This window comes from Callorhinchus milii, unplaced genomic scaffold, assembly GCF_018977255.1.
Source record: "Callorhinchus milii isolate IMCB2004 unplaced genomic scaffold, IMCB_Cmil_1.0 Scaffold3, whole genome shotgun sequence".
Taxonomy (NCBI): domain Eukaryota; kingdom Metazoa; phylum Chordata; class Chondrichthyes; order Chimaeriformes; family Callorhinchidae; genus Callorhinchus; species Callorhinchus milii.
In genome coordinates this window covers 8073567-8099957 of record NW_024704744.1, presented here as the reverse complement: position 1 = coordinate 8099957, position 26391 = coordinate 8073567, and the positions used below count along the sequence as shown (strand labels likewise).

General features: G+C 43.5%; 1 protein-coding gene across 1 annotated transcript in view; it reads left to right on the top strand.

Moving 5' to 3' along the window:
- lrrc1 (leucine rich repeat containing 1) overlaps positions 1-26391 on the top strand; it is a 103001-nt gene extending 76610 nt beyond the window's left edge. Inside the window, exons 9-14 of the mRNA XM_042333006.1 lie at positions 4590-4708; positions 6080-6163; positions 15351-15466; positions 17545-17717; positions 22218-22357; positions 25865-26391. Coding sequence (XP_042188940.1) covers positions 4590-4708; positions 6080-6163; positions 15351-15466; positions 17545-17717; positions 22218-22357; positions 25865-26023 — 791 coding nt within the window. The 3' untranslated portion in view covers positions 26024-26391. The remainder of the gene's footprint in view (positions 1-4589; positions 4709-6079; positions 6164-15350; positions 15467-17544; positions 17718-22217; positions 22358-25864) is intronic.

Below are 26391 nucleotides of genomic sequence, written 5' to 3'. Positions count from 1 at the left end.
GCTTCACAGTAACGGATCCCGGAACTGAGCCGGGGGTGGGGGAGGGTGGGAAGGTGACCAAAGGCGCGGTCAAAAAGAAAGGTCTTCAGCAGAGACCTGAAAATAGGAAGAGAGGGAGCGAGGCGAAGGGAGTGAGGAAGGGAGTTCCAGAGCCTCGGGGCATAGTGGCTGAAGGCACGGCCGCCGAGGGTGGAGCGGAGGACTCGAGGGACAAGAAGGAGGCCAGACCCGGAGGAACGAAGGCAATGGGCACTGTTTTGAGGAGAGAGGAGGTCAGAGAGGTAGGGGGGTGCAGAGGAGTGGAGGGATTTGAATACAAGGGTGAGGATCTTGAAGTCGATCCTCTCTGGGACAGGCAGCCAGTGCAGACTGGCAAGGACTTGGTGATCGGGGCGTGGAGTTTGGTGCGAGTGAGAATGCGGGCAGCAGAGTTTTGAATGATTTGGATTTTATGGATGGTAGTGGATGGGAGACCGGCGAGGAGGGCGTTAGAGTAGTCCAGCCGAGAGGTGACAAAGGCATGGACCAGGGTTTCAGCGGCTTCTGGAGTGAGGTATTGGCAGAGACGGGCAATGCATCGGAGGTGGAAGAAAGCGGTGCTGGTGAGGGACCGGATGTGGGGGAGGAAGGATAATTGGGGGTTGCGTATGGGTTCGGAGAGTTTTAGTGGGAGGTTGGGTAGGTGGAGGAGGTGAGAACCATGAGATTTTAGATGTTGATGAGAGCCAAAGAGTATGGCTTCCGTTTTGTCAAAGTTCAGCTGAAGGGAATTTGCGCTCATCCAGCCCCTGAGGTCTGACAGGCAGCCTGACAGAACATCAGGGGACTGGGGGTCGCAAAGAGAGGTGGAAAAATAGAGTTGGGTGTCGTCCGCATACATTTGGAAGTGTACCCCATGTCTGCGAATGACATCCCCAAGAGGGAGCATGTAGATCAGAAAGAGGAGGGGGCCAAGGATGGATCTTTGGGGTACCCCGCGGGTGACCGGGTGAGAGCGGGAGGAAAAGCCGTTTGTGCAGATGTACTGTTGGTGGTTTGTGAGTGCGGTCCCACTGAGGTGGATGACGGAGGAAAGGCGGTGCAGGAGGATGCCGTGATCGACTGTGTCGAACGTGGCGGAGAGGTCCAGGAGGACAAGGGAGCCCTGGTCACAGATAGAGAGAATGTCGTTTGTGACTTTTACAAGCGCAGTCCATGACCCGCAGCTAGGCCTCGGCTCCGCCCCGCGCTCTCTTGACTCTGCTCAGCTCCATCCACTTCTGAATGTTGATTGCAGCGCTCCGAGTGCAATGAAAGATGTTCTACAATTTGGAGAAGAACGGGTGTACTACAGATGTGATGCATTTTCCCTCGTGCTCTGCATCTTAGAGTGAGAGACCAGTGGGTTTGTTGTTGTTGTTGTTTAGCTTTGTGATCTTCTGCTCCGGAGTTTCAATCTCAGTTGTTTTATTGCGGAAAACTGTTTCCTCACAAGGAACGTAGCAAAACCTGTAATTCTGGCTTGCGATCATGCCTTGAATTGCCCTTGGATACCTTGAGGGCAATCTCATGTGGAGAAAAACAAAGTAGAATTTCTAAACAAATTGATGGTGAAGAGCGCTTTGGTAGTGTTAATTTTGCATGAAAAGCGCTGTATAATTACATAGGTACAGCATGGAAACTGGCCAACTGCCTAACTTGTCTGTGCTGGTGTTTGTACTCCATGAGCCTCCAATATCTTACACTCTTCTTCAAATCCCTTCATCCTCTGGCACCTCCCTATCTCTCCAACCTGCTTACTCCCCAACCCACTACCCATTGCCTCTACTCAACTGGCTCCGGCCTCCTGCTTGTACCTCATGCCCTCCATTCCACCATCGGTGGCCACGCTTTCAGTCACTATGCCCTGAAACTTTGTAATAGTCTCCCTCAATCCCTCCACCTTGCCCCCTCCTTCCCTATTTTCAGGTCGTGCCTGAAGACAACAACAACTTGCACTTATATAGCGCCCTACACGCAGGGTTTCGTCTCAAGAGTTCTTAACAATGGCGGAGCCTGACTCCGAGCCAGGGGAGGTGAAGTGGCCGTAAGCATGGGCAAAGAGGAAGGTTTTCAGGGGATCTTGAAAAGGGGGAGAGAGGGGGCAAGGCGGAGGGATTGACGGAGAGTGTTCCAGAGTTTTAGGCATAGTGGCTGAAAGCGAGACCTCCGATGGTGTGAGGGACAAGCAGGAGGCTGGTGCCAGTTGAGCGGAGGCACTTGCTAGTGGATTGGGGAATGTGGAGGTAGGGAGGTGCCAGAGAGTGAAGCGATTTGAACACGAGTGTGAGGATCTTGAAGTTGACATTCCTTTTTGACCGTGTCTACAGTCACCTTCATCTCCCTCCGGCTCGGAGTCGTGCTCCGCCACTGCCAAATGCTCGCGGATGTTACGCTGTGAGAGGGGCACAATATAAATGCAAGTTGTTGTTGTTATCCCTCCTATTCCCCTCCTGTACAGATCCATTCCTTTCTGCCTCAGCTAAGCCCAAGTTATTATTTGAATGAGTGTCTCTCCTCCCCGCCCACCCTCCTAGCCCCCCCACCTCCCAAATACATTAGGTTAGAAAAGTTTCCTCCCCAATATTCCCCTCGACAGGTGAAATGTGTGAACCAAGACAAACTACATGGTCCTTCCTTGTATTGCTTATATTACAATAATTAGAGGTAATGTTTAGAACCTTATCCCAAATATTGTTTTGGTGGTTAATGGTACATCATGGTCTGTGAATTGTAATTGTCTTTTGAGGGAGCTGATATTGACTGTTGTATACAGAATGTTTTTAGAAGCCTTAAGTCTTGTGAATTAAGCCATGAAGTAAGTTGCAACTTCACATCAGCCTGGCTCATTTGGTAGCTCTCTGGCTTCTGGGTTAATATGTGTATTGAAATCCTCTTTCATGAATTTGATTCCATTCATAGTCCCGGCTGACACTCTAGTGCAGTGTTTGGTTGCGCTGCATTGTTAGAAGTCCTGTTCTTCGGATGAGAGCTTAAAGTTTGCTGCGTGCAAATTCACCCACAAAATGCACAGTCAAACCACTTTACAATACAGTGAAATTCAGTTAATTGAATATCAGATAATTGAATAGTTTGGTTGGTTGAATAGAATTTGGAACTTTGGATGATGAATCTCCTGTTATGTTTAGTCTGGTTATATGAATAGTTCAGTTTATTGAATAATTTTCACTGTCAAATTCACTGGGTACCCCAGGGCTCCATCCTTGGTCCTCTTCTTTTCCTTATCTATATGCTCCTTCTAGGCGAAGTCATCCGCAGACACATGTTTGCGGATGTTACACAAATCTACTTTGCCTGCTCCAGTATTAACTCCAGGTCTGCTGATCTATCAGCTTGTCTGGTAGACATCAAGATATGGATGAGTGCCAGCTTCCTGCAGCTGAATATGGACAAGACGGAAGCTATACTCTTTGGCTCCCGTCAATGTCTACACTTCTGCGGATCTAAACTCCTCAACCTCCCTGGGTTCTCCCTCAGACTCACTGAACAAGTGCGCAATCTAGGCATCCAGTTCGACCTCCAGCTGTCCTTCCTCCCCCATATGCAGTCCCTGACCAGATCCGCCTTCTTCCACCAACGCCACATTGCCAGCCTCCGACCTTACCCCAAACACAGCTGAAACCCTCGTGTATGCGATTCTCACCGCTTTTTTGGAATACTCAAATACACTCTTCGACGGCCTCTCCGGCTCCACTATTCAAAAGATCCAACTCATTCAGAACTCTGCCGCTTGCATACTGACCCGGACCAAACTCCATACCCAACATCTCACCAGTTCTGGCCCAGGCTCCACTGGCTCCCCATCACCGAATGGATCGACTTCAAGATCCTCACACTCGTGTTCAAATCCATTCACTCCCTGGCACCTCCCCACCACTCCGACTTCCTCACTCCCCAATCCGCCACCCGGCGCCTCCTCTCAACTGGCCTCTGGCTCATCCCTCGCAACTGACCAATGGAGGTCGCACTTGCAACCACTATGTCCCGAAACTCTGGAACACTCAAAACCTTCGCCTTGCCCCATCTCTTTCCCGTTTTCAAGTCCCGCCTGAAAAGCTTCCTCTTCGGCCGTGCTTACGGCCACCTCCGCCCCACGGCTCAGAGTCAAGCTCCGCCATTGTTAGGCGCTCTGAGACACTGCCCTGCGAGAAGGGCACTTTATAATTGCAAGTTTTTCTTGTTGAAATTAGCACAATTTCACTGGATATCCTGTGAAACACTTTGAGACATCTCAACATGATAAGGCACAATATCAAATGCAAGGGTTATTGTTTCATTGTTATTAAGGAATCAAAGTCGTGTCAGTCTGCAATGATGGACATAAAGAGAAGGGAATTTCACCCAGCGTCGTGGCCAACAATCCTCCAAATAAAATGGATGGATTCACTTCATGGTTGGTTGTGCGACATTGCTGTGTGCACATTAGCTGTTGAGTTTGCCTATAAAATGCACAGTCGCTGAACTTTATAGACGTCATTGTGTTGTAACAATTATTATCGTATGCAGTATATTGGAACTTTTCCTTCTATTTAACTGTTTTCCTTCTGCAGGAAAACTGAAGCAGCTTTCAATCCTGAAGATGGACCAGAATCGTCTTGTTCAGCTGACTGAAGCTATCGGGGAGTGTGGGAACCTCACAGAACTTGTACTTACAGAAAACCAATTGGTGGTGAGTATTTCCATCCAACAGCTTGTGGTCAACTAGTCTATTAAAACAATTGAGGGGTTACTGGATCATGTTGTAGCCCCAGATTGCACATCTGGTTAGCAATGGGATTGACTTCTATAGCCACAATTACAGACCGAGGTGCTCGAATGTTACTTGAAATACGAGGGTTCCTGTGTTGCTGGGCACATTCGGTTACCATTGAATAACTGATGTTTGTTAAGCGGGCTGTGGAGCGATATAGCGGTGACATTTTGGCAAGTAGGGAGTTGGCGGGGGGCAGGGGGGTGGCAAAGTGTCAGAGTAATTTTTTCCTGAGATGCATCAGTAGAGCCCATAATAAAATCATAGAAATTTACAGCACACAAGGTCAAGCAGCCACTCGTATCTGTGCTGGAAACGAGCTTAGGTAAACCTTAGGTAAGTTTCCTTACTCCACATGCCTCTGTTTATCTCACAGTGAGTAGGAACCCAGTTGTTAGTCGATTGGCGGATCGCTTTCCAGGGGTAATAATCCCTCAAAAGTAGGAAAAGAAAATATGGTCACTCAATCCATGACTGTTTGTAGGACACTGCTGTGAGCATTGGCTGCCGTGCCAGGTAGGGTCCTGGAGTGCTTTACAGTATATTCACTTTACAGTATATTTTGTGAAGCACTTTGAGATGTCTCGATGACATGATAAGGTGCTATATCAAATGCAAGAATTATTATTATTAAAATTGAGAAAGATTGCATTGACTTTGAAGGCACCTCCTCTGCTACATGAGATTTCTTTGCTCAGCGTACAAATCAAATTTAAATTCCATGACTGAAGAGTTCTGCATTTTTCTGTTCATCTAAAAAGAACTGTATAGCCCTGAGGGGATTTGTGTACAGAATATTTATTTCCCAGTGGACTGTAAATCAGTATTCTGTGGAACTGTTGATTTTGCATGTAAAATAGAAAGAGGTCTTTTTATGTCTCACATTTTCTTTATATAGAAAAGTGTTTCTGCATTGAAAACCCCAGAAGAAATTGCTCGTTCCAGAATAGTTTTTAGTCTTTGGTTTTGCAGATACATGTCTTTGAAGCAAAGAAGGGAATAAAAATTTGATGCATTCCATAGTATTCAGGCACTGCAAATTTCATGTTGCCTTCTGTGTTTCGCCCACAAAACATACAGTCAATTCACTTTGCAGTATACTCTGTGAAGTGCTTTGAGATGTCTCAACAACGTGACAAGGTGCTATATCAAATGCAGGGATTATTATTTAATATTATTTGAGAAACTTTCAGAATCCTAATGCTGTACAGTAATGTTTCTGTCAAACTAGATTGTTGTGTTGAATAAGTATTCCGCGCTTGTGTAACTCTAAAAACTATGATCTTTTAGAGTTTGCCCAGGAGTATTGGGAAACTGCGGAAGCTGACGAACTTTAACGTGGACAGAAATCGTCTGACCTCACTTCCCAAAGAGGTAGGTAACTGAGATTCCTCAGTTCTCAGATTTTAAGTGAAGTTCAAAAACTCCATCCATTTGTGTCCATTGAGCAGGTGCATGCAATAGGTCCTCTGTGAAATTTCTTTGGGCCTGTGTTCTTTACACCCACAGAGATTGATTCTGTGAGATCCAATTTAAAGTTGCTCCCCAACTGCATTCTCTTATTCTGGTACCTGAGACCAAACTACTTTATTTTTTAAAAAAAACTAAGGGTAAAGATAATGGCATCTGTATTTCACAAGATTACAAGTGGTTTGGGCGGAGTCCCATAGTGTAGTTAGAGCACCTGCCTCACAAGGTTGGATTCCCAGGCAAGGCGAAACCTTCCGTAAACCTTAGGCAAGTTTCCTTACTCCACCCGCCTCTGTTTACCTAGCAATAAATAGGAAACTGCTTTTTAGCTGATTGTGCCAATCGCTTTCTGGGGATAATAATCCCTCCAAAAGAAAAAAAAATTGCCCATTCTATCCATGACTGTTTGTGGGACCTGGGTGTGACTGCTGCATTTTGCCCACAAATACACAGTTAATCCACTTTACAATATATTCTGTGAAGCGCTTTGCGACGTCTCACTGATATGATAAGGCACTATCTCAAATGCAAGGATTATTATGCTCATCCTTACAGAATACTCATGTTGCTGTCTTACCATTTACAACCTCAAGCCAGGTTTACCATCAACCCATCCTTCCTGGCAATTAGTTCCAATGGTTTATTTACTTTCTCTACAAAGAAATACTTGTTGCTATCTTTCCTAGCGTAATACAAAAGAGAAGTATGGATTACGTTTATATATGTAGGTATTGTAAACGGAGACCAGTATACAATGTTATGTGGAATACTTGTTTACATTAAATAGTGTTGTATTTCTGTGTGTTCATTAAACATTAAACATTCATTAAACATTAAAAGTCCTTGTGGAGTCCTGTAGCTCAGTGGTTAGAGCACTCGCTTTGCAAGTGAGAGACCTGGGTTCAATTCCAGGCAGAGGGCGAAACCTTGGGCAAGTTTCCTTACTCCACATGCCTAATAATAATCCCTCCAAAAAAACCAAAACAATAATAAATTGGTCATTTTCAATCCATGACTGTTTGTGGGACACTGCTGTGCGCAATTGGCTGCCGCGTTCGCCCACAAATATACAGTCAATTCACTTTACAGTATATTCTGTGAAGCGCTTTAGGACGTCTAGAAGACGTGAAAAGCGCTATATCAAATGCAAGGAAAAAAAATGTGAAGCTTCAGGGTATATATATATATATATATGATTTTAAACGTCTAAATGGGGATGTTTCAAAATCAGCCACAGAATTCAGTGCCGTTATCAACAAAATATTGTTATACAAAATCTTAGTCTCGAAAACCGTTCAGCTTACGTATTGTCTTGGCTTGTGCTAAGTTACTGGTACACAATATAGTGCATGCCGTGACATGGACTTGTTTATGATGGAGTTGCATGGTTCTATGACAAAGTGTTTCATTGGTTACAGAGGTATTCGTGTGTTGCTGGAATTATAGCTGAAGCATTGTGGGCATTGTTATCGCTGAGATTTTGGTGAAACGCACCAAGAGTGTGTGAAATTCTCAGTCTATTTCGAATCGTGAAAAACGATAAGCTTTTCCCGCTTTGAAACCTGTACTTGGGGAGAGTATTTTGAGTGCTGTAAAACTCCAGCACTAACCACCTGTTAAGTGCAAATACGTTGGGTGCAACGTAAAAAGGGCTTATTTAAACTGTGTCGCAAAAGAGGCACAGAATCAACACAAACTGCAAAGTATTTGGGTTAAATGTGATTTCTCACCCCCAGTGGCACCACTCAAACTTTACCAAATATTCATTGTGGGGAAAAAAATTCCTCCCAAACCTCCTCTCCTGAAAGTTGCGATCACAGCCTGAATGTTTGAGACATCTCAATGAGGCTGCTGTCGACGTATAGTTAGCGACCTAAAATTTACAGTCAATTTGATCTCGCAAAGAGGTCAACTTTTGTATAAAAAAACCTATAAAATTAAATTGACCATTTTCAGTTTGCCAAAGAAACATTCACTAACTGGATGGCATCTCACAGAGTCAACATTCACTTTTTATTTTATGGTAAATGTTTTATAATTTCCATTTCGTCCTTTAAGCTTGGAGGTGGGGGAGGAAGGAAGGGAGAAACTCTTCTAATCATGTTTTTAAAAAGCGAGTTTGTACCACCCCAACAATAAGTGCTGAGGAGATTATAACTTTCGTGGAGGGGGAGTGAATGGGTTAATTGCTTTTGACGATGCCGTCCTAAGTGAGGTGGAAAACGATAGAAGGGAAGGAAAACTTAATCTTTTTAATGTTTTTATTTCCTATGAATGTTCGCTGCTTGGGAAAATAGTGAAATACAAATAGGAATGTAAACCTGTGAGTATGCTTGTATGTGAAACTCATCTGCAGTTGCACGCAATTGTAAGGAAATGGTGTATCGCAGACCTGTCCGCTTGGTTTTTGCCTAGCACGGTATTTGTTTAGCGCCATGCACTGCTTTTCTTGCGCAATTGTCCGGGTACTTCACACGCTTGAATTATTGCAGGTTTTTTTTTCTTTTATTAATGAAAATAAAAACCAAATGGAGCGTCTCACTGAATGTTAAACTACCACAGCATGAGCATGCACAGCACATGTGGGGTGTGTTTGTCGGAGGTGGCTGGATGTTTTGGATGACGCTGATCGGTGCTTGAGGTACCATTGGCTTGGCTTCTGTTACCTGGTTGCAGACACTGGTACAATAATCACTTGCACTTGTATAGCGCCTTTGACATAGGATGAACGTCTTGGAGCACTTCGGAAAGACAATGGGTCCTCCCTGAGAAGGGAGGAAAGCAAGTGGAATTTGAGGATGTTGAATGAAAGCGCAGTTGGAGAGACAGGGTTTTAATACTGTCCGGGCAGGGAGAGAAACCGGAAGAGAGTTCGAGCGAGTAGACGGCAGAAAGCTGGGATGCGTGGAATTCTCAGCTTGGTTTGGATACTTTTAAGCATGTATCAGACACCCGGCTAAGTAAGTGAAGGATCAGACTTGCCTCTGATGGATTTTGCAGTCGGATAGCTGCCAACACTCACTGCCAGCCCACGGTTTACGGTCACTTGAGCAAGGTACCTGCCAAGGCACCTTTGGATTTGTAGCTCCAGTATAAGAGGAGAGAGGAAAGGAGAAAAAAAGGCAACACCTTTGGATGTAAGACAGGTGGAAAGTGATAGATAAAAAAACAAATGTGAAGCAGAACCTGAAAGGAGTGCAGAGGATGGTCTCTTACTCTAAAGCCTTGTGTGTAGCCAAGCATTGAAGGACGCTATATAAATGCAAGTTGTTGTTGTTGTGTGCTATGGCGCTGCCCACAACCTGCAGGATTTTACTGAAAAACGTGTTAGTGTAAAGAAAATAACCTGATGAGAACTGAACCTGTTTTTACCATCGTTGAACCTTTTTTCTTGACATTTGAGGTAAATTGAAAAGCCGTGAAGATAATAGGCTGAAAAGGGACTTCTTGCTCATTTGTGCCCAACACCTAAGGGCTTAAGCCCGACGTGTATTTTTAGCCCATTCTAATGCCTCGCGTTAAATGCAATCATGTTGTTTTGTTATTGTTGTTAGCTGTGAACCTGGGCTGATGCTTTCAAGTCAGAACGTGTGAATTATCTGCCTGTCAGCATTGCTCGTCTGTCTGTCTGTTGCTGAATTGATGAGGTGCAAATAAGTAGATGCCAGAGAGATAATTACTATGTTTTGTACTTTCTGCTCTTGGATGAATTAGTGTGCAGGAGCCTCAAACTCTTGGGGGGGAGGGAGAGGAGGGAGTGGGGTGGGTGGAGTGGGTGGTATAAATATTCTAATCTGTTCAACACACTGGAATTTATTTTCTTAAACTGTGAACTTGAAAAACTCATGCAGTGTTCTGTAACTTGTTGAATTGTGCAGTTTGCTTTTAGGCGCTAAATGTGGTAGAAAAATGTGCTGCCTTTCCTGAAAACATTGCGGCTTTTGCTTAACAGTGTAGGTCTCCCCCCTCTTGTCTGACCTGCCACTGTAAATAATAATAATCATTGCATTTGATACAGCGCCTTATCATGTTGGAAGGTCATCTGAAAGTGCTTCACAGGGTATAGTCCTGTAGCTTATTGATTATTCATTCATGACTATTTGTGGGATATTACTGTGTGGAAATTGGATGGCACCTTTGCCCACAAACTGCATAGTAAGAATTTAATAAATTGGGTTTGAAACATTTTAGCAACCTAGCCAGAGGCTGTATGAAATACAAGGATTATTTATTTTTGCTGGAATTGGGGTTTTATGGTTGTAATTTCAGACAGTGGTAAAATTGAGACTTTGAAGCAATACACGTGTCCTGTAGTATAGTCCTGTAGATTAGAGTGCTCACAAAGGAGAGTCTGTTCCTTGGCCCTTTGCCTTGACATCATGGAAACATGGTAATGGGGTACTGTAGTGTAGTGGTTAGGGCACTTGCCTCGCAAGGGAGAGGACCCAGGTGTGATTTCCGGGCAACAACAACAACTTGGATTTATACAGTGCCCTCCACGCCGGGCGGCGTCTCAGAGCGCTTTACAGTTTTGGATCCCTGGACTGAACCAGGGGGAGGGGGGGAAGGTGACCAAAGGCGCGGTCGAAAAGAAAGGGCGGGGTGAAACCATAGGAACATTTCCTTACTCCACACTCCTCTGTTCACCTTGGGATAAGTCGGAGCCCACTTATTAGTTGATAATCCCTTAAAAAAATTGGTTACTCAATCCACGACTATTTGTGGGACACTGCTCTTTGCAATTGGCTGCCGCGTTTCGTCCACAAAATATACGGTCAGTTCACTTTACAGTATATTCTGTGAAGTTCTTTGAGACGTCTCAATGACTTGATAAAGCACTATATCAAATGCAAGGATTATTATTAATATTATTGAATGTTTCATTTAGCCTCATAATGGATGTTGCATTCTTCAGAATGTAAAGCTATATAAAATTTGGCTTGTAATTTGAGCTCCATCACACAAGATCTACACATAAACGACTTGGATACCAGAGGAGAAAGGCGTATACCTTGGAGTTTGCTGATGACACCAAACTAGATGGTGTGGTGAATTGTGAAGAAGGGAGAGGGGCATGGACAGATGAAGCAAGTGGACTGAACCACAGTAGATGCAGTTAAACATGGGAAATTGTGGGATACAGTAGTACATTTTGGAGGAGAAGTATGTCAGATGGAAATGCATCCTAAATACAGGTCAGTATTTAGCATACTTTGGACTATATTGTTCATCCGATGTACCTCTTGGACCGCTGTAAAGCGATTCAGAAGACAAAAGCAGATTAGCTGATAAAATGCTAATTTGTAGATGGAGAAAGAAATCAACACAATACAATTTTACATTTACCCTGCACCTTTTGTCAGGAGGACATCTCAAAGCGCTGTTGGCTGGACATTTGAACTTTTGGTGGGAGCCGAGGGAGGTGGGGTGTGTGTGTGGAAAGGAGCAAAAATGACCGAAAGCGCAGTTAAAGAGGCACGTCTTGAGATGTACCTTGAAGGAGTGGAGTGTGGAAACAAATTGGAGAGACTCTGGGATGGAGTTGCAGAGAGCGAGGACAGAATGGATGAAAACCTGACCACCTCTTGTGGGGCAGATAGACCAACAACAGCAACAACTTGGACTTATATAGCGCCCTCCACACAGGGTAGCATCTCAGGGAACTTAACAGTGGCGGAGACTGACTCTGAGCCAGGGGGAGGTGGAAGGTGGCCATAAGCACGGATGAAGAGGAAAGTTTTCAGGCGGGACTTGAGAGAGGGGGCAAGGCAGAGAGTTTGAGGGAGAGTGCTCCAAAGTTTTGGGGCGTAGTGGCTGAAAGTACGACCTCCGATGGTGGGACAGAGTGTACGAGGGACAAGCAGGAGGCCGGTTGCCAGTTGAGCAGAGGCACTGGGTGGTGGATTGGGGAGTGATGAGGTCGGAGAGGTAGGGAGGTGCCAGCGAGTGAATGAATTTGAACACAAGTGTGAGGATTTTGAAAGTCAAGCTGTTCAGTGATGGGGAGCCAGTGGAGCCTGGGCCAGAACTGGTGAGATGTGGGTACGGAGTTTGGTCTGGGTCAGTATGCGGGCGGCAGAGTTTTGAATGAGCTGGGTCTTGTGAATGGTGGAGGCAGAGGGAGCCCTGGTCACAGACAGAGAGGACGTCATTTGTCACTTTGACAAGCGCTGTCCCTGTGCTGTGGGCAGTCAGGGTGAAAACCAGACTGCAGGGGCTCGAGGAGGGAGTGGAGGGAGAGGTGTGACCGAAGTTGACCTGTAACAATGCATTCCAGAACTTTGGCAAGGAAGGGTAGATTGGAGATGGGATGGTAGTGTGAGACCAGTACTCACTGTGCCGTAATACGATGTTGAGCTTTGTGACTTTGTGAATTTTCTACCCCAGAAGGCTGTGGATGTTCAGTCATTGAACATATTCGAGACTGAGATTGATAGATTTTTAAAAACTAAAGGGTTTAAGGGACATGGGGATAGGTCAGGTAAATGGAAATAAGTTAGATCAGCCATGATCTTATTAAACTGTGGGGCAGGCTCGAGGGGCCGAATGGCCTACTCCTGGTCCTATGTCTTATGTTCTTATGACAAGCCTGGAATATAAAAGCAAGGAAATGCGTTCAGGCGTCATTCAGAGTACTGTGGTCTGTTTTGGTGCCCAACCTAAGGTTAGGATTTCCTCACCTCGGAAGGCTCCAGTGACTCTTTACAAGATTAATGCCCGGGATAAAGGGATTTAGCTAGTGCGGGGATTCAGATGTCACCTCTGGGTTTGAATGACTCATTCAGATGATTGACTGGGAATTTTTCCTCAGTGGCAATCACGGCTGAAGTGGTTTTGATCGCTATATGACACCAACAACAACAACAAAAATTATATTTGTATAGCACTTTTCACGTTGGGAGTACGTCCCAAGGCGCTGGACAAACAGAGTTTTGGACCCGAGCTGGGGGTCGGGGTCGGGGAGTGTGGAGGGCAGGTGGGGAAGCAGGGAGATCAAAAGCACGGTCGAAGAGGAGGGTCTTGAGATGGGTCTTAAAGGAGGAAAGGGATGGGTGAGGTGGAGGGACTGCGGGATGGAGTTGCAGAGGGTGGGGGCAGAGTGGCACAAGGCCTGCCCTCCAACAGTGGGGCGAGCGAGGCAGGGGACGTCAAGCAAACCGGTGCCCACTGAGCGGATGGAGTGAGCAGGATGGTAGGGGATTAGGAGGTTGTGGAGGTAGGGGGGAGCAAGACCATTGGAGGGCTTTGAAGTTGAGGATCAGGATCTTGAACTGTATTCTAAGTAGGTGCGTTAGCAGTGTTCTGGTTACAAAATTACAGTGTATCTGCAGATGAATCTGCCTGTGACATAGGCAGACGTTCCTCACCAGGGCAGTCCTCGATACGTTACGTATAGTCATGACACTTTGTCTCCAATGAGATGTCAGTTCGAGCAATGGCTCTGGACTCAGTACGTAATGTACCTCTGGCTTCTTGTACTTTGCCAATTGTGGGAATGGGGTGGTGATGGGTCTGTGACAATAATAATAATCCTTGCATTGTTCGAGATGTCTCAAAGCGCTTCACAGTGCATTAGTGATTCCATTCAATGCACTAAATTATCAAAGGGATGGCTAAATGTGGAGTCCTGTAGCTTATTGGTTAGAGCACTCGCCTCGCAAGTGAAAAGACCTGGGTTGGAATTCCAGGTAAGCCAAACCCAAGGCAAGTTACTCCACATGTCTCTGTTTACCTAGCAGTAAGTAGGAACCTGGTTGTTAGTTATTTGACACAGCACTTTCTGGGGTAATTATCCCTTCAAAACAAAATTGGTCATTCAGTCCATGACTGTTTGTGGGACACTTGTGTGCTCACCTGTTTCCAGCTAGGTTTTGCTGTGTTTTGCCCATAAAAATATACAGTCAAACCACCTTACAGTGTATTTTGTGAAGCCCTTTGAGACATATAACGATATGATAAGGCGATATACAAGGATTATTATTATTATAAATTGCCCACAGTATATTCTGTTTGGGTTTTCCTATGTCCTGTAACTGAACCTCCTCAGTGCCTCATCAGCATAGTGTTGGCTCTCCTGGTTGGCTCCCATCAGCACCTTCTCAGCCGCCTCGACCATATCACCCGCCTCTGCCAAAACTCATCTCTCTCCCTGAGATCCTCATTAATGCCTTCATCATGTCCGTGCTGGATGTTTTGAACTCTCTGCTCGCCGGACTCCCTACACAGATCCAGTCCATCGAGAAACCTGTAGCTCGTACCTTCTCCCAAACCAGGCTCTTTGAACCTATTACTGCATCCTTATTCAGCTTCGCTGCCTCCCCAGTTCCCCCCAGCAGATTGTATTTGAGATGCTTGGTTTCATCTTTAAATCCTTCCACAGCCTCGCCCACCCTACCTCTGTGACCTCCTTCAAACCTACTGACCATTCTGCCCCTCTGCTCAGTGAACACCAACCTATTTCATGTCTTTATACATCGTTGCACCACTTTACGTTTATTCTTTTAAGCACTTTGTATCATCTGGGTGACATGCTAAGGCACTACATCGAATGCAAGGATTGTTATTATTTCATTTACTTTGCGGGGCTGGTACTCCAGCAAACTGTAAAGAACTAACGGTTTATATTCTTACCCAAATATACTTGATATGATAATCTCCCGTGGAACAATTGGTTGTGGTTTGTAGCTGGCTTGAAAATAGTGCAGTCAAAGGCTATAAAACTGCAGTGTACTGCATCTGGAACCTTGAAATCATGGCTGTATTGGTCGTGGAGATGAACCTATGACCCAGTGCTGATTGTACCAGTTATGCAAGTACAATGGTGACTCAGGCTGTCGAGTATTACGTCAGCACTTTTAATCTCTTAGCTTTGCTGCTTACCGAGTCCACTTGCTGCTTGTCTGGGTCGATGGAATTACAATTGCGTCGTACACGTTTTGAACAGGAGCCATGTTTCAGCTTAATTTTTGAGCTCTTGAGCTTTCGGTTGTTGGTCAGATTTGAATTGGCGTTCGTGCACAAGAGGTAGGTTTCCAGTGGTGACTGCGTAAATCAACTCTCTTGCCTCTAACCATCTTTATTTCCACTGCAGATTGGCGGCTGCTGTAGCCTTAATGTCTTCAGTTTGAGGGATAACCGATTGACCAGGATCCCATCTGAGATTTCACAAGCAACTGAACTACATGTTGTTGACCTAGCTGGAAACAGGTGAGCATGCTTTGGGAGGTAAAGATCACTTCCTGTTGGTACAACTTAATTGAACGGACCTGGGATGTAGAAATGTACAGTACAGAAAACATCCATTGTATTGGTGCTGGCTCTTCGAAAGAGTAATTCATCTACATGTACCTGCCTTTGTCCCCATACTCCCTTTTTAGATATCTATCTCTCTTGAAGGCTAAATGGATTCTGCCTCGACTACAGTACCCGGAAGGGCATTCCACATCCTAACAACTCTCTGTTTCAAGAGAAAGCCTCTTCATCTCCCCTTTTGCTAATTATCTTAAATCAATGGCCTCTAGTCATTTGATAGTGGAAATAATTTTGTCGAATCAACTCTTATCAAAACTTCTCATAATTTAAAAGATCTGCATTGCATCTGTCCTCAGTTTACTTTGTTCCAGTGACTTTTACATGTTGCTAACATTGAAATAAGGCAATTTACAGGTGGTGATGATTAAAAAATAGGAGAGCCTAATGTGGAAAGCAACTGTATGTCTTTAGTGTAAAGCATTCAGAAGTGCATGATCAACAACAACTTGCATTTATATAGCGCCTTTCACATGAGGAGCGTCTCGCAGAACTTTAACAGTGGTGTGGTTTGACATTGAGCTGGAAAGATAGGGCAGGTGACTGAAGGCACGGTCGAAGTGGAAAGACTTCAGGTGTGATTCGAAGATGGGAAAAGAGAGGCAAAATGAAGGGATTGAGGCAGGGAGATACAGAGTTTCAGGGCATACTGGCTGAAAGCATAACATGATTTACTGCATTTTAATCTTTTTTTTAAAAAAAATGCATTTGCACAATATATCTGGGGGGTAGTGTACGTTGACACTCCAATCCAATCCAGAAACACGGCAGCCAATTACGCACAGCAGTATCCCACAAACAGTCGTGGATTGAGTGACCAATTTATTATTATTTTTTTGAACCAATTATTACCCCTGGAAAAGCGATCTGCCAATCGACTAACAACCAGGTTCCTATTTACTGTTAGGTAAATAGAGGTGTGTGGAGTACGGAAACTTGCCTCACGTTTTGCCGTGGCGGGAATCAAACCCAGTTTCTCTCGCTTACGAGCCGAGTGCTCTAACCACTGAGCTACAGGACTTAGGACTTACACAAAAATAATATTCTAATTTTCAAAAGAAAATTGTCTTAACTGCCAGTGTTATTGTCGGAAACAAATACTCAAAAGTACAGTCAGTGCTCACCCTTTGAAAACATTTCCTTGGCTATCATTCCGTTATCGTGTGTAAACTAGGAACTGATGTCAGCAGTGGAGAGGGAGGCAAATGAGTTGAGAAACTTTAGTCACACCCCATTATCTGTTATGAAAAATGGATTGTTCTGATTGATAAGATGTTAAAAGATTGGGGCTAGTTATCTGACTAGTTGCAGTAGCTCAAATCAATCAAGCAGCACAGGCACTTTTGTGGACCATGTCATGTATGTGCACGCATGAGTGTTTGCGCGAGAGTGCGTGTGTGTGCTTGTGGGTACACGTGGGTCCCAATGATTTCAGTCAGAGGAATGTAATGGCAGTCAGCACTGTTGACCTTGGTATCAGTAGTGTTGAGAGGGTGATAATTTGCCAGTTTCTGGCCCAGATCACTAACTCTGATCTACATTGGTATGTACACACATGTAGATGTTAAGATAGTTACAGAATTTAGCCTGACTCTTGATGCTCTCCAGTGAGTGTGCAAAAAATGTTTACCAGATAGCTTACTGACGTTTTTAATATATACATACGACACAGTACAAATTTACATTGATATAGCACCTTGCAAGTCAAGAAACGTCCCAAAGTGCTGAACAATAATGCTCTCTACACCCAGCTCTGACTCCTAGTTAGCTGTGTGAAGTGCTTAGAGAAGCCCTCACCTCCCAGTCTAGTGGTTAGTGTGTTTGCCTTGTAAACGAGAGGTCCCGGGTTCAATATATTCTGTAAAGTACTTTACGACATTTCATCAAAGTGATAAGGTGCTATATTAAATGCAAGGACTAAATGTAAAATTGCTGTGGTTGTTATAACCTGCCTTTATTTTTTTAACAAATTACAGGTTGATACATTTGCCGTTGTCACTGACAAGCTTGAAGCTGAAGGCCCTTTGGCTATCTGAAAACCAGTCCCAACCTCTTCTGACTTTCCAGACTGACATAGATATAGAAAATAGAGAAAAGGTCCTGACTTGTGTCTTGCTTCCTCAACTGCCTTCTGAACAGAACAGCCACGGTACAGTATTTACTCCTTGTGTTGTCATCTGCTCATTGTGTCCTCAGAGTATTTGTAATGAACAGGAAGTACAGGCTGCATTAGGAACATTGACACTTCTTGCGGGCAATCTCTTCCCTTTTGCTCTCTCTTTATGTATCTGTAGTGTGGGGGCCTGGGAATCTTAGTAGCATATGCTGGACTCATTTGAAAAGCAGTTAAATGGTTCAATGGGGGTGGGGGGGTTGGTTGTTCTGGAACAATGAGATCAGATGGGCCAGCTGAATGGCCTTCTACATCCAAACCAATCTTTCATCTAGTTTGATTCTCCTCCAATGTGTGTTATACAAGGTTACAATCACTTCTTTCAAATTGTGGACAAATGCCCTTGAGTTGCTTTAGCTCTATTAACTGCTTTGCATTGATTGAATGATCAATAATCACATCTAAATCCTTTTCCAGCCCTTCATTCTTGTTCCAAACTGCATTACATCCATTTAGCTACATCCAAATCCATCCAGGTCCTCTTATATGCTATTCATGCTATGGTCATACACATTCAGCAGATGTTTTTACAATAATTGTTCCTCAAATATGCTCCTGCAAACTGTTGGAGGCAAGAGTTCACAAGAGCGGCTGGAATGCTTTTAGTCACTACGCCTCTTTTAGATCCCGGCTGAAAACCTTCCTCTTGGACCGTGCATATGGTCACCTCCCCCCGATTTGGAGTGAGACTCCACCACTGTTGAGTGCTCCAAGATGATGCCCCATGTGAAGGGTGCTATATAAAAGCAAATTGTTGTTGAATGAAAAAGGCCCTTCATCTCATCTTATCATCCCTCCAGAATACCTACCCATCACAGCATCAAGCTGTTTTTTTTATACCCAGTATCCATCATTTCGGGCAACGAGTTCCAGTTATTAATTACCCTCTGGGCAAAGAATTACTTCCCGGTGTTTGTCCTGAAATTGCCCTTTGCAAACCTGAACTGTGCCCTCCTCTATTCCTGAGCGCATCCGAAAGTTTTGTTTTAGATTTACTTCCTTGATCTCATTTAAAATCTTTTACACCTATATAAATACCTCCTATAAATACATCCACGCTTTGCAAGCGAGAGACCTGAGTTCAATTCCAGGCAGGGCAAAACCTTGGGCAAGTTTCCTTACTCCACACGCCTAATAATAATCCCTCCAAAACAAAAAACAATAATAAAATTGGTCATTTTCAATCTGCGACTGTTTGTGGGACATTGCTGTGCGCAATTGGCTGCCGCGTTCGCCCACAAATATACAGTCAATTCACTTTACAGTGTGTTCTGTGAAGCGCTTTGGGACGTCCTCCCGACGTGAAAAGCGCTATATCAAATGCAAGGATTATTATTATTAAGACTTCTCGTTTCAAACAGAAGCTTGTCTATTCGCTGCTGAAGCCATTCTACACCAGTAATGGTAATAATCCTTGCATTTGATTTAGTGCCTTATCATGTTGTTGAGTTGTCTTGTGGGCGAAACGCGGCAGCCAATTGACCACAGCAGTAGTTTTAGAGGATGCAAAATCTTCTTCTGAATCTAAAAGATTAACCAAACAGATTTGCTAAATTAAAATAAATTCTATTTAATTAAGTGCTTACTCCAGACGGTTATCAATGGAAGCGAATAATGGCCTAAAACCAAATGCATTATGTACTCCTGATTCCCCAAATGCTCTTGATTCCCCAAACAAAAAATGCTTTCTCTGACCAAGAGATTTGTGCACACTGTAGATTTGCTTCAAATGACTGAATGCCATTGTGTAGTTGGTTGGCGGAAATGTAAACACAACCTAGAATGACTTTGCTCCAGGTTGTCATTTCCTACTCCACTGCTTATGGGTTAAGCCCCTGAATGCTTCTTGACAGTTCTTTGCAGTCAAACTGCAGTGTTGCGTGTTTTGCGGTTTTCTTTAAGGCTAAAATTCTTAACCATCAAACACCCAGACTATCTTTTATTTTGTATTATAGTCTGAGCACGTTCCTGCTAGAGTCTCCCTTTTTTTAATTTACACCCAAATCCTCCTTCAGAGTTTTAAGATCTGGTTTGCTGTAGGCTAGTGCTACAGCTCAGCCATTGTGTTATTAAAATAATTTCAACTTTTTATGCTTCACCTGCATGTGGAAAATATAACGGTCTGATGTTGTTTGGTTTTCTCCCAACTATAATTATGGACGTAATTTGTAGTGCGCATATTACTGATGTGTGTACGCGCCTGTTTGTGTGTGCACGTGCGTATAATTGTGTTGTGTGAGTGCGCATGTTTGTGCACATGCCTTGTGCACTCACGCGCTTTATTGTGGTATTACTGTGAGGGTGTTTGTGTTGTACATATGTTGTAGTAATATCCAGTGGTTGGTTTCTGTCGTCCGTGTGTACATTCACTCTGCACATTTCACTTGATTTGTGATCTTATATTTACGATTTAATGTTTGGAGATGTGAAGTTTTTATTTATTTTTCCTCTTCTCTCCCCCCCCCCACTCCCCCAACCTCCCGATTTACTTTCTTTTAGGAAGAAAACATTCAATGCGCTGAGTAACACAAGAGTATTTAAAGTTTGCTTCATTTATTGTTGTAATTTCAAGGCCAGTGAACTTGTATATGAGTATCTGTTGCTTATACATTGTGGTGCTGTGAAAAGCTTGAACAAATTAATGTGGAAATGTCAAGCCGGTGTTTATTTTTAAATTGATAGTATTTGCCCTGTGTTTGCATTATTTTTGGTTTCATTTCCCAAGGGATTGATTTAGAACGTCTTTAATTTGTTTCTAAATCCTATGATTTGATGGAGCCTTGTAATCTGCTCATGGCCAAAGTCACCAGCTTATATTGAAATCAAATGAGCAAAAGCCATATTGTTTTTGGTCTTTTAATAATAACAATAATAGCAACAATCACATTTCGGATAACACCTTTCACGCGGGTGGGAGGACGTCTCAAAGTGTTGCACGGGATGTACATCGAGTGTAGTGACTGTGTGCTTTGTGAGTGAAACACAGAAGCCGTTTCAACGCTAAAGGTCTTTTGACATGAGGTTAGGCATCAGTGACAGGTGTTTCTTAACATGTGGCTTTTAAGCCAGAATCTTTCTGTGAGTTCAACCCAATGAACATACTAATCTCTTTGGCCCTGCACCCTCCTATTTCTCACCTCCCCGCACCCCCGTCCTGTCCTGCAAGTGCTGACTCCACCTGACAGTCAGCTCGGTGGGCACTGCCCTCAATCCAGGACACAGTACGTTGCCTAAGTGACCATTTTGTTATGCATGAACCCAGACTGCGAGTTTCAGTGGCAGTGGGGGAGAAATACAACACAATTTACAATAATGACATTACATTTTTATAAGTGCCTTTCACGTCGGGAGGGCATCACCATTGACACTATGCCACAGCCAAGGCTAAACCTGCACAACATCCACAAGTGCACTTTCCAGCTGGATTCCAAACACAAGTTGGGACTTTTGTGTTTCTTATCTTTCACTTTGTTAGGGACACTGAGCCGTCATTTATCTGCCTACCTCACCATTTTGCCTGCGGGGTTGGGGGGGGCGGGGTGGGGGAGTGCTGGTGCTGCCTTAGTTCATTGAGCCACAATTTAGTAATGATCAATGGTCAACCTTTACCCATTGGGGAAAGCTCAGAGAAGCTACTTTTTTGAACCAGTCGACATTTCATCTGGGGACGGACACAAGTGGGGACACTAAGATAGCGACTTAGAGGATCTAAAAGAGAAACTTCTTCATACGGAGGGTAGTAAGAATGTGGAATTCGCTGCTTGAAGTCATGGTTGAAGCAGATAGTGCAACTGCATTTGAGAGAAAGCTAGATATACATGCGAGGGAGAGGGGTATGGGAGTAAGTAAGGAATGGATGGAGACTCTTGTGGAGTATAAACACTGACATGGACTGAATGGTCTGTTTTGGCGCTGCGCATTTTATGTAAATCTGTGGTTCATTGAAAGCATAACATCCAGCCAGAAAGGTCTCTTCACTGGGAACGATTGCAGTGATGTAAAGAATGTAACTTTCCAGTGTGTGTGTTGAGAGATCTTTCTGTTTTCACAAACATTCCATCGTCTTTATTTTCCAAAGTGACTTAGAGCGTTGTAGGGCGTTTGTTATACTGTAGAAACGAAATGCCGGAATAGAATCGGGACATCTCTTCAGTATTTGACAAACAAAATTCTTAACGTGAGTTTTTAAAAATATATATAATTATATTTAACACACCATACAAATTTACATTTACATTGCGCCTTTTATTTTGAGAGGAAGTCCCAAGGTGTTTAACAATGTGTTGTCACCGAGCTGGGGGTGGGAGCCGAGGAAGGTGTGGAAGAGATTTATATATACGCACACACACGCATACACAAACACAGACACACGCAGTAGTGAAATATTATTGCACTCCTCGAAGCAATGTTCATAATAAAAAGAGACTGTTCGGATATGAGCTTTCCTGTTAACAAGCTGTTTAATGATTATCATAGATAACCTGCCACGCTGCGGAGCCCTGGAAAGCCTAGTCAATGACATGTCTGATGAAATGTGGAACGAACACGCCGTGAACAGGGTCAGTGCAATACGTTTCTTGGACGACAAAGACGACGAGGATGAAGACGAAGAAAAGGTAACAGTCCCGGAATGTGTTCGATGGAGGCAAAAATCTTTCCTGTTTTACCTTCGTTCATTTCAAAGCCACTTTTGGGATTTGTCGCCAGACATCCAACAGCCAAACAATTTGCACTTATAAAGGTATCTTTCAGCATAGTACCATTGAAATTGACACCACCAGAAAAGGTCATTCAACTCATCATGTCCAGAATGCTCTTTGAAAGAGTAATCCATTCAGGCTCATTTACCTGTCATTCCCTACCCTGCAATTTATTCCTTTTGACATGCCTGTCTGGTTCCCACTTGAAAGCTGCAGATCATCTCAAAGCACTTTAAAGAGACAGAATGGGAGCCCAAACAGGGTGGGAGATAGGGCCAGAGGTGGGGGAGGAGAGTGTAGGTGGGTGATGGCTTAAGAGCAGTCAAAGAAAGAAGAAGTTTTTAGGGGTAGGGAGCAAGGGATAGGAATACAGGTTCCAGAAAGCAGGGGGAAAGTGGCTGAAGGCTCAGTCACCGATGGTGGAATCAGGGACATGAAGTAAGCCTGAGTTAATAATAATAATAATAATAATAATAATAATCCTTGCATTTGATATAGCGCTTTTCACGTCGGGAGGACGTCCCAAAGCGCTTCACAGAATATGCTGTAAAGTGAATTGACTGTATATTTGTGGGCGAACGCGGCAGCCAATTGCGCACAGCAATGTACCACAAACAGTCGAAGATTGAAAATGACCAATTTATTATTGTTTTTGGTTTTGGAGGGATTATTATTAGGCTGTGTGTGGAGTAAGGAAACTTGCCCAAGGTTTCGTCCTGCCTGGAATTGAACTCAGGTCTCTCGCTTGCAAAGCGAGTGCTCTAACCACTGAGCTACAGGACTCAGAGTTAACAGAGCGAAAGAGAGATTGATTGAAACAAATTGTTTGATTGACTTTTCCGAGTGGTTTGGGTTTGTGGTGGGGGTGGGGTGGTCATCAGATTTAAATATTCACGCTAATAATTGCTGCACAACACATTTACTTCAGTTTACTTCAGTGAAGTTGCAGTTCCAAAATGAGAACAGCTGGCTATATTTATCTTCCCCCCGCTGTGAAAAAGTGAAGTGACCTTTCACAGCGAGGAGGAAAAATTACTGCTTAGTCTGCACTCAACACACTGTTTGCTATACAGTGATGGATAGACAGACAGGACCCAGATCCTGTCTGTGATTTGGTTTACTCCCAAGTGGCCAGTTTGTCATCTTGGCTATTCATTAAAGGGATCTCTCTCTCCCTCCCCCCCCCCCCCCCCCCCCCCCCTCAACAAGCGCTGACAATTGATGGCTATGTCCCTGGGCTGCACTTGCAGAGATTACCATAGCACAGACTGACCCAGATCAACAGCTACTTGCATTTGTATGGCATGTTTCACACAGGACAACGTTTCGGTGCCCTTTACTGTTGATTGGAATAGGTCTTTTGCACCAAAAGAGGCAATTTATAAAACAATTACAAGTTTGCTCTTATTTCAGTTTATTTTTTTACAATAAATTTACTATGTTTTGCAAACGTTTTTTTGATTATGACGTCCAAAAAATATGTAAATCCCAAACTGCCTTTACGGGCCAAAATGTTGCGATGGTTATCTGTGGATAACTGGTTCAACACGCGCACGCTTTTACTAAACAGGAAAAGCAGATGCCTGATGTCTGTGCAGTGATTAGATGCTGAAGATACTAACTTAATTCCCAGTCTTTCATTTTATTTGCCCTGGGTTCATTAGATTTGCCTACAAGTCTGTTTAAATATGTGGTTATGTTTATTAAATGCACGTACACAAATACCGCTTTGTTCAGCAACATTAATTTTCTTCCCGTATATCTTTTATATGCCTCAATCCTTTTTGCATATATCGCTGTCTTGGGGGTAGTGCATTCTGCAGCATGTTAACTCTCTGCATGAAGTTATGCTGCATAGTTTAACTCAGAATCATGTCTACTTGTTTACCAGATGTGTTTACTAGATGGACGAGTCTTCCACTGTTTCCTTGTTCATTCTCAATCATTCTAAACGCCTCAATCACATCTCTTAATCTCTTAAACCTCCTCGCTCTGAGGGAGTGCAAGTCAAGTATATCCAGGCTCATGGTAACAAATTGCAAGAAAAAAAATGTTTTGCTAATTTGATCATTTAAAGACATCGAAGCCACTTAAATCTAAATGAATATTCTGAAATCACTGAATGACTAGATTAAGCTGCCATATGGTAAAATGCACAACCAGAGCAAGGAACGTGTGTGTGTTTGTAATTAATTAATTGGATTCCTCACATACTGTGTTCCTTTCTGTAAAACACTTTGGCTCGCTTCCATGCAGTTTCCTACTGTCTCTCCCACCCTTTGTTGCCAGATATTTTGACTCACTCTTTTCCTGACACAAATTTTTGAATGTACTTTGCAGAAATTTAAGAAACACACGCATATAATTTCGGTCCACAAGCAGAATGCTTTTTCAACAAATGCCTTTTAAATCTCGTGAGATTGAACTGGAGATATGGGGAACAAACTGATTTGTTTTGTGTTGTAGCAGTTTTCAGGTTACTTCCTCAGGGATGAAGAAAAATTTAACCAACTTCAATATTCAGTATTCTTTTAAACAGATTCAGTTTGGAGGTTCCTATTTACTGGTACCAACAGTAAATGACAGTCTTCTTATTTGTTGAAATTTATTGCTGTCATAAGCATCTAGGAAACTCCCTTTAAGTATTTACACACTGTCTAGTCACTTGATTCCCTTCACCACCCTGCTTTATATGGTCTCTTGCCTGTTCCTTTTTTTCTTGCCAGGTATTTGACTTGCTCTCTTTTGCGCTTGCTCTCTCACGCTCTCGTCCCCGCTCTCACGTGCTCACGCCCGCCCTCTCTCTCATGCTCGTTCTCTCTCTATGACTCATTCGTAATACTGGATGATCCCTAGTGTTAGAGGAATGAGCTGTGAGCAACAATTAGCCAAGCTAGAGCTCTTCAATCTTGAGAAGGTGTGTGAGAGGGGACCTCAGAGGTGCATACAATTTTAACTGGGATTGCAAAAGTAAACAAACAACAATACTGTAGGATGCAAAAAGACAGTAGAACAAGAGAACACAGGTTTAGACTTGAAATTGCATTTTCAGGGCAGGCACTAGTAATGCTTCCTAGAAGGTAAAATTAGCAGCAGGAACAGGAAAGGCAGTTGAAGCCAGGACACTGGATTCAATTAAAAAAAACAAAGAACCTTGATACTGTGATGAAAAGAAAGTTGGATGTATTCTGGAGGGATGAGATCAGATACCTGAATAGTCACCTTCATTTAAACTAATCTTGTGAAAGAACTTGATGCCATAATAATAATAATCCTTGCATTTAATGCTATGATCGGAACAACAACACACAACAAGAAATTTACATTTGTACAGCGTCTGTCACGTTGGGAGGATGTCCCAAAGCGCTGGACAATCAAGGGGCTATGTGGGTCAGTTCATTCTCTGTCTGTTTGCTTGCCTAGGGTACACTGCTGAGGAGGGCAACTCCACATCCAGGGGAACTGAAGACCATGAAAAAGACGGTGGAGAACTTAAGGAATGACATGAACGCTGCTAAAGGACTGGACTCCAACAAAAACGAGGTCAATAATGCCATTGAAAGAGTGACCACTTCCGTATAGAGTTTTGCTTCAAACTCTCACCTCATGTGTCTTCCTGACTGTGTGAACGTTAATCCATCCCTGGCAGTGTTCCAGTCCATTCTTTTTTTTCAAACAAACACACCAACCCCACATGATTTTTCTGTCTTCATGTCAGCAAGGTTTGTAGTGCTGCAACCTGGAAAACAGTGCCTTGCGTTCGTTCCATCCAGTGATTGCACCAAATCTGCGCAAAACTTATTCTGCACGTTTCATCATGCAATTAAAAAAATCTATACATTGTTTTATATATATATATATGTTCTCTATATATATATGTAGTTGCACTACTGTATAGAATTAGAAATTCTTGCATATAATTTTTTTTACATCAGGTGAATGCTTTTTTT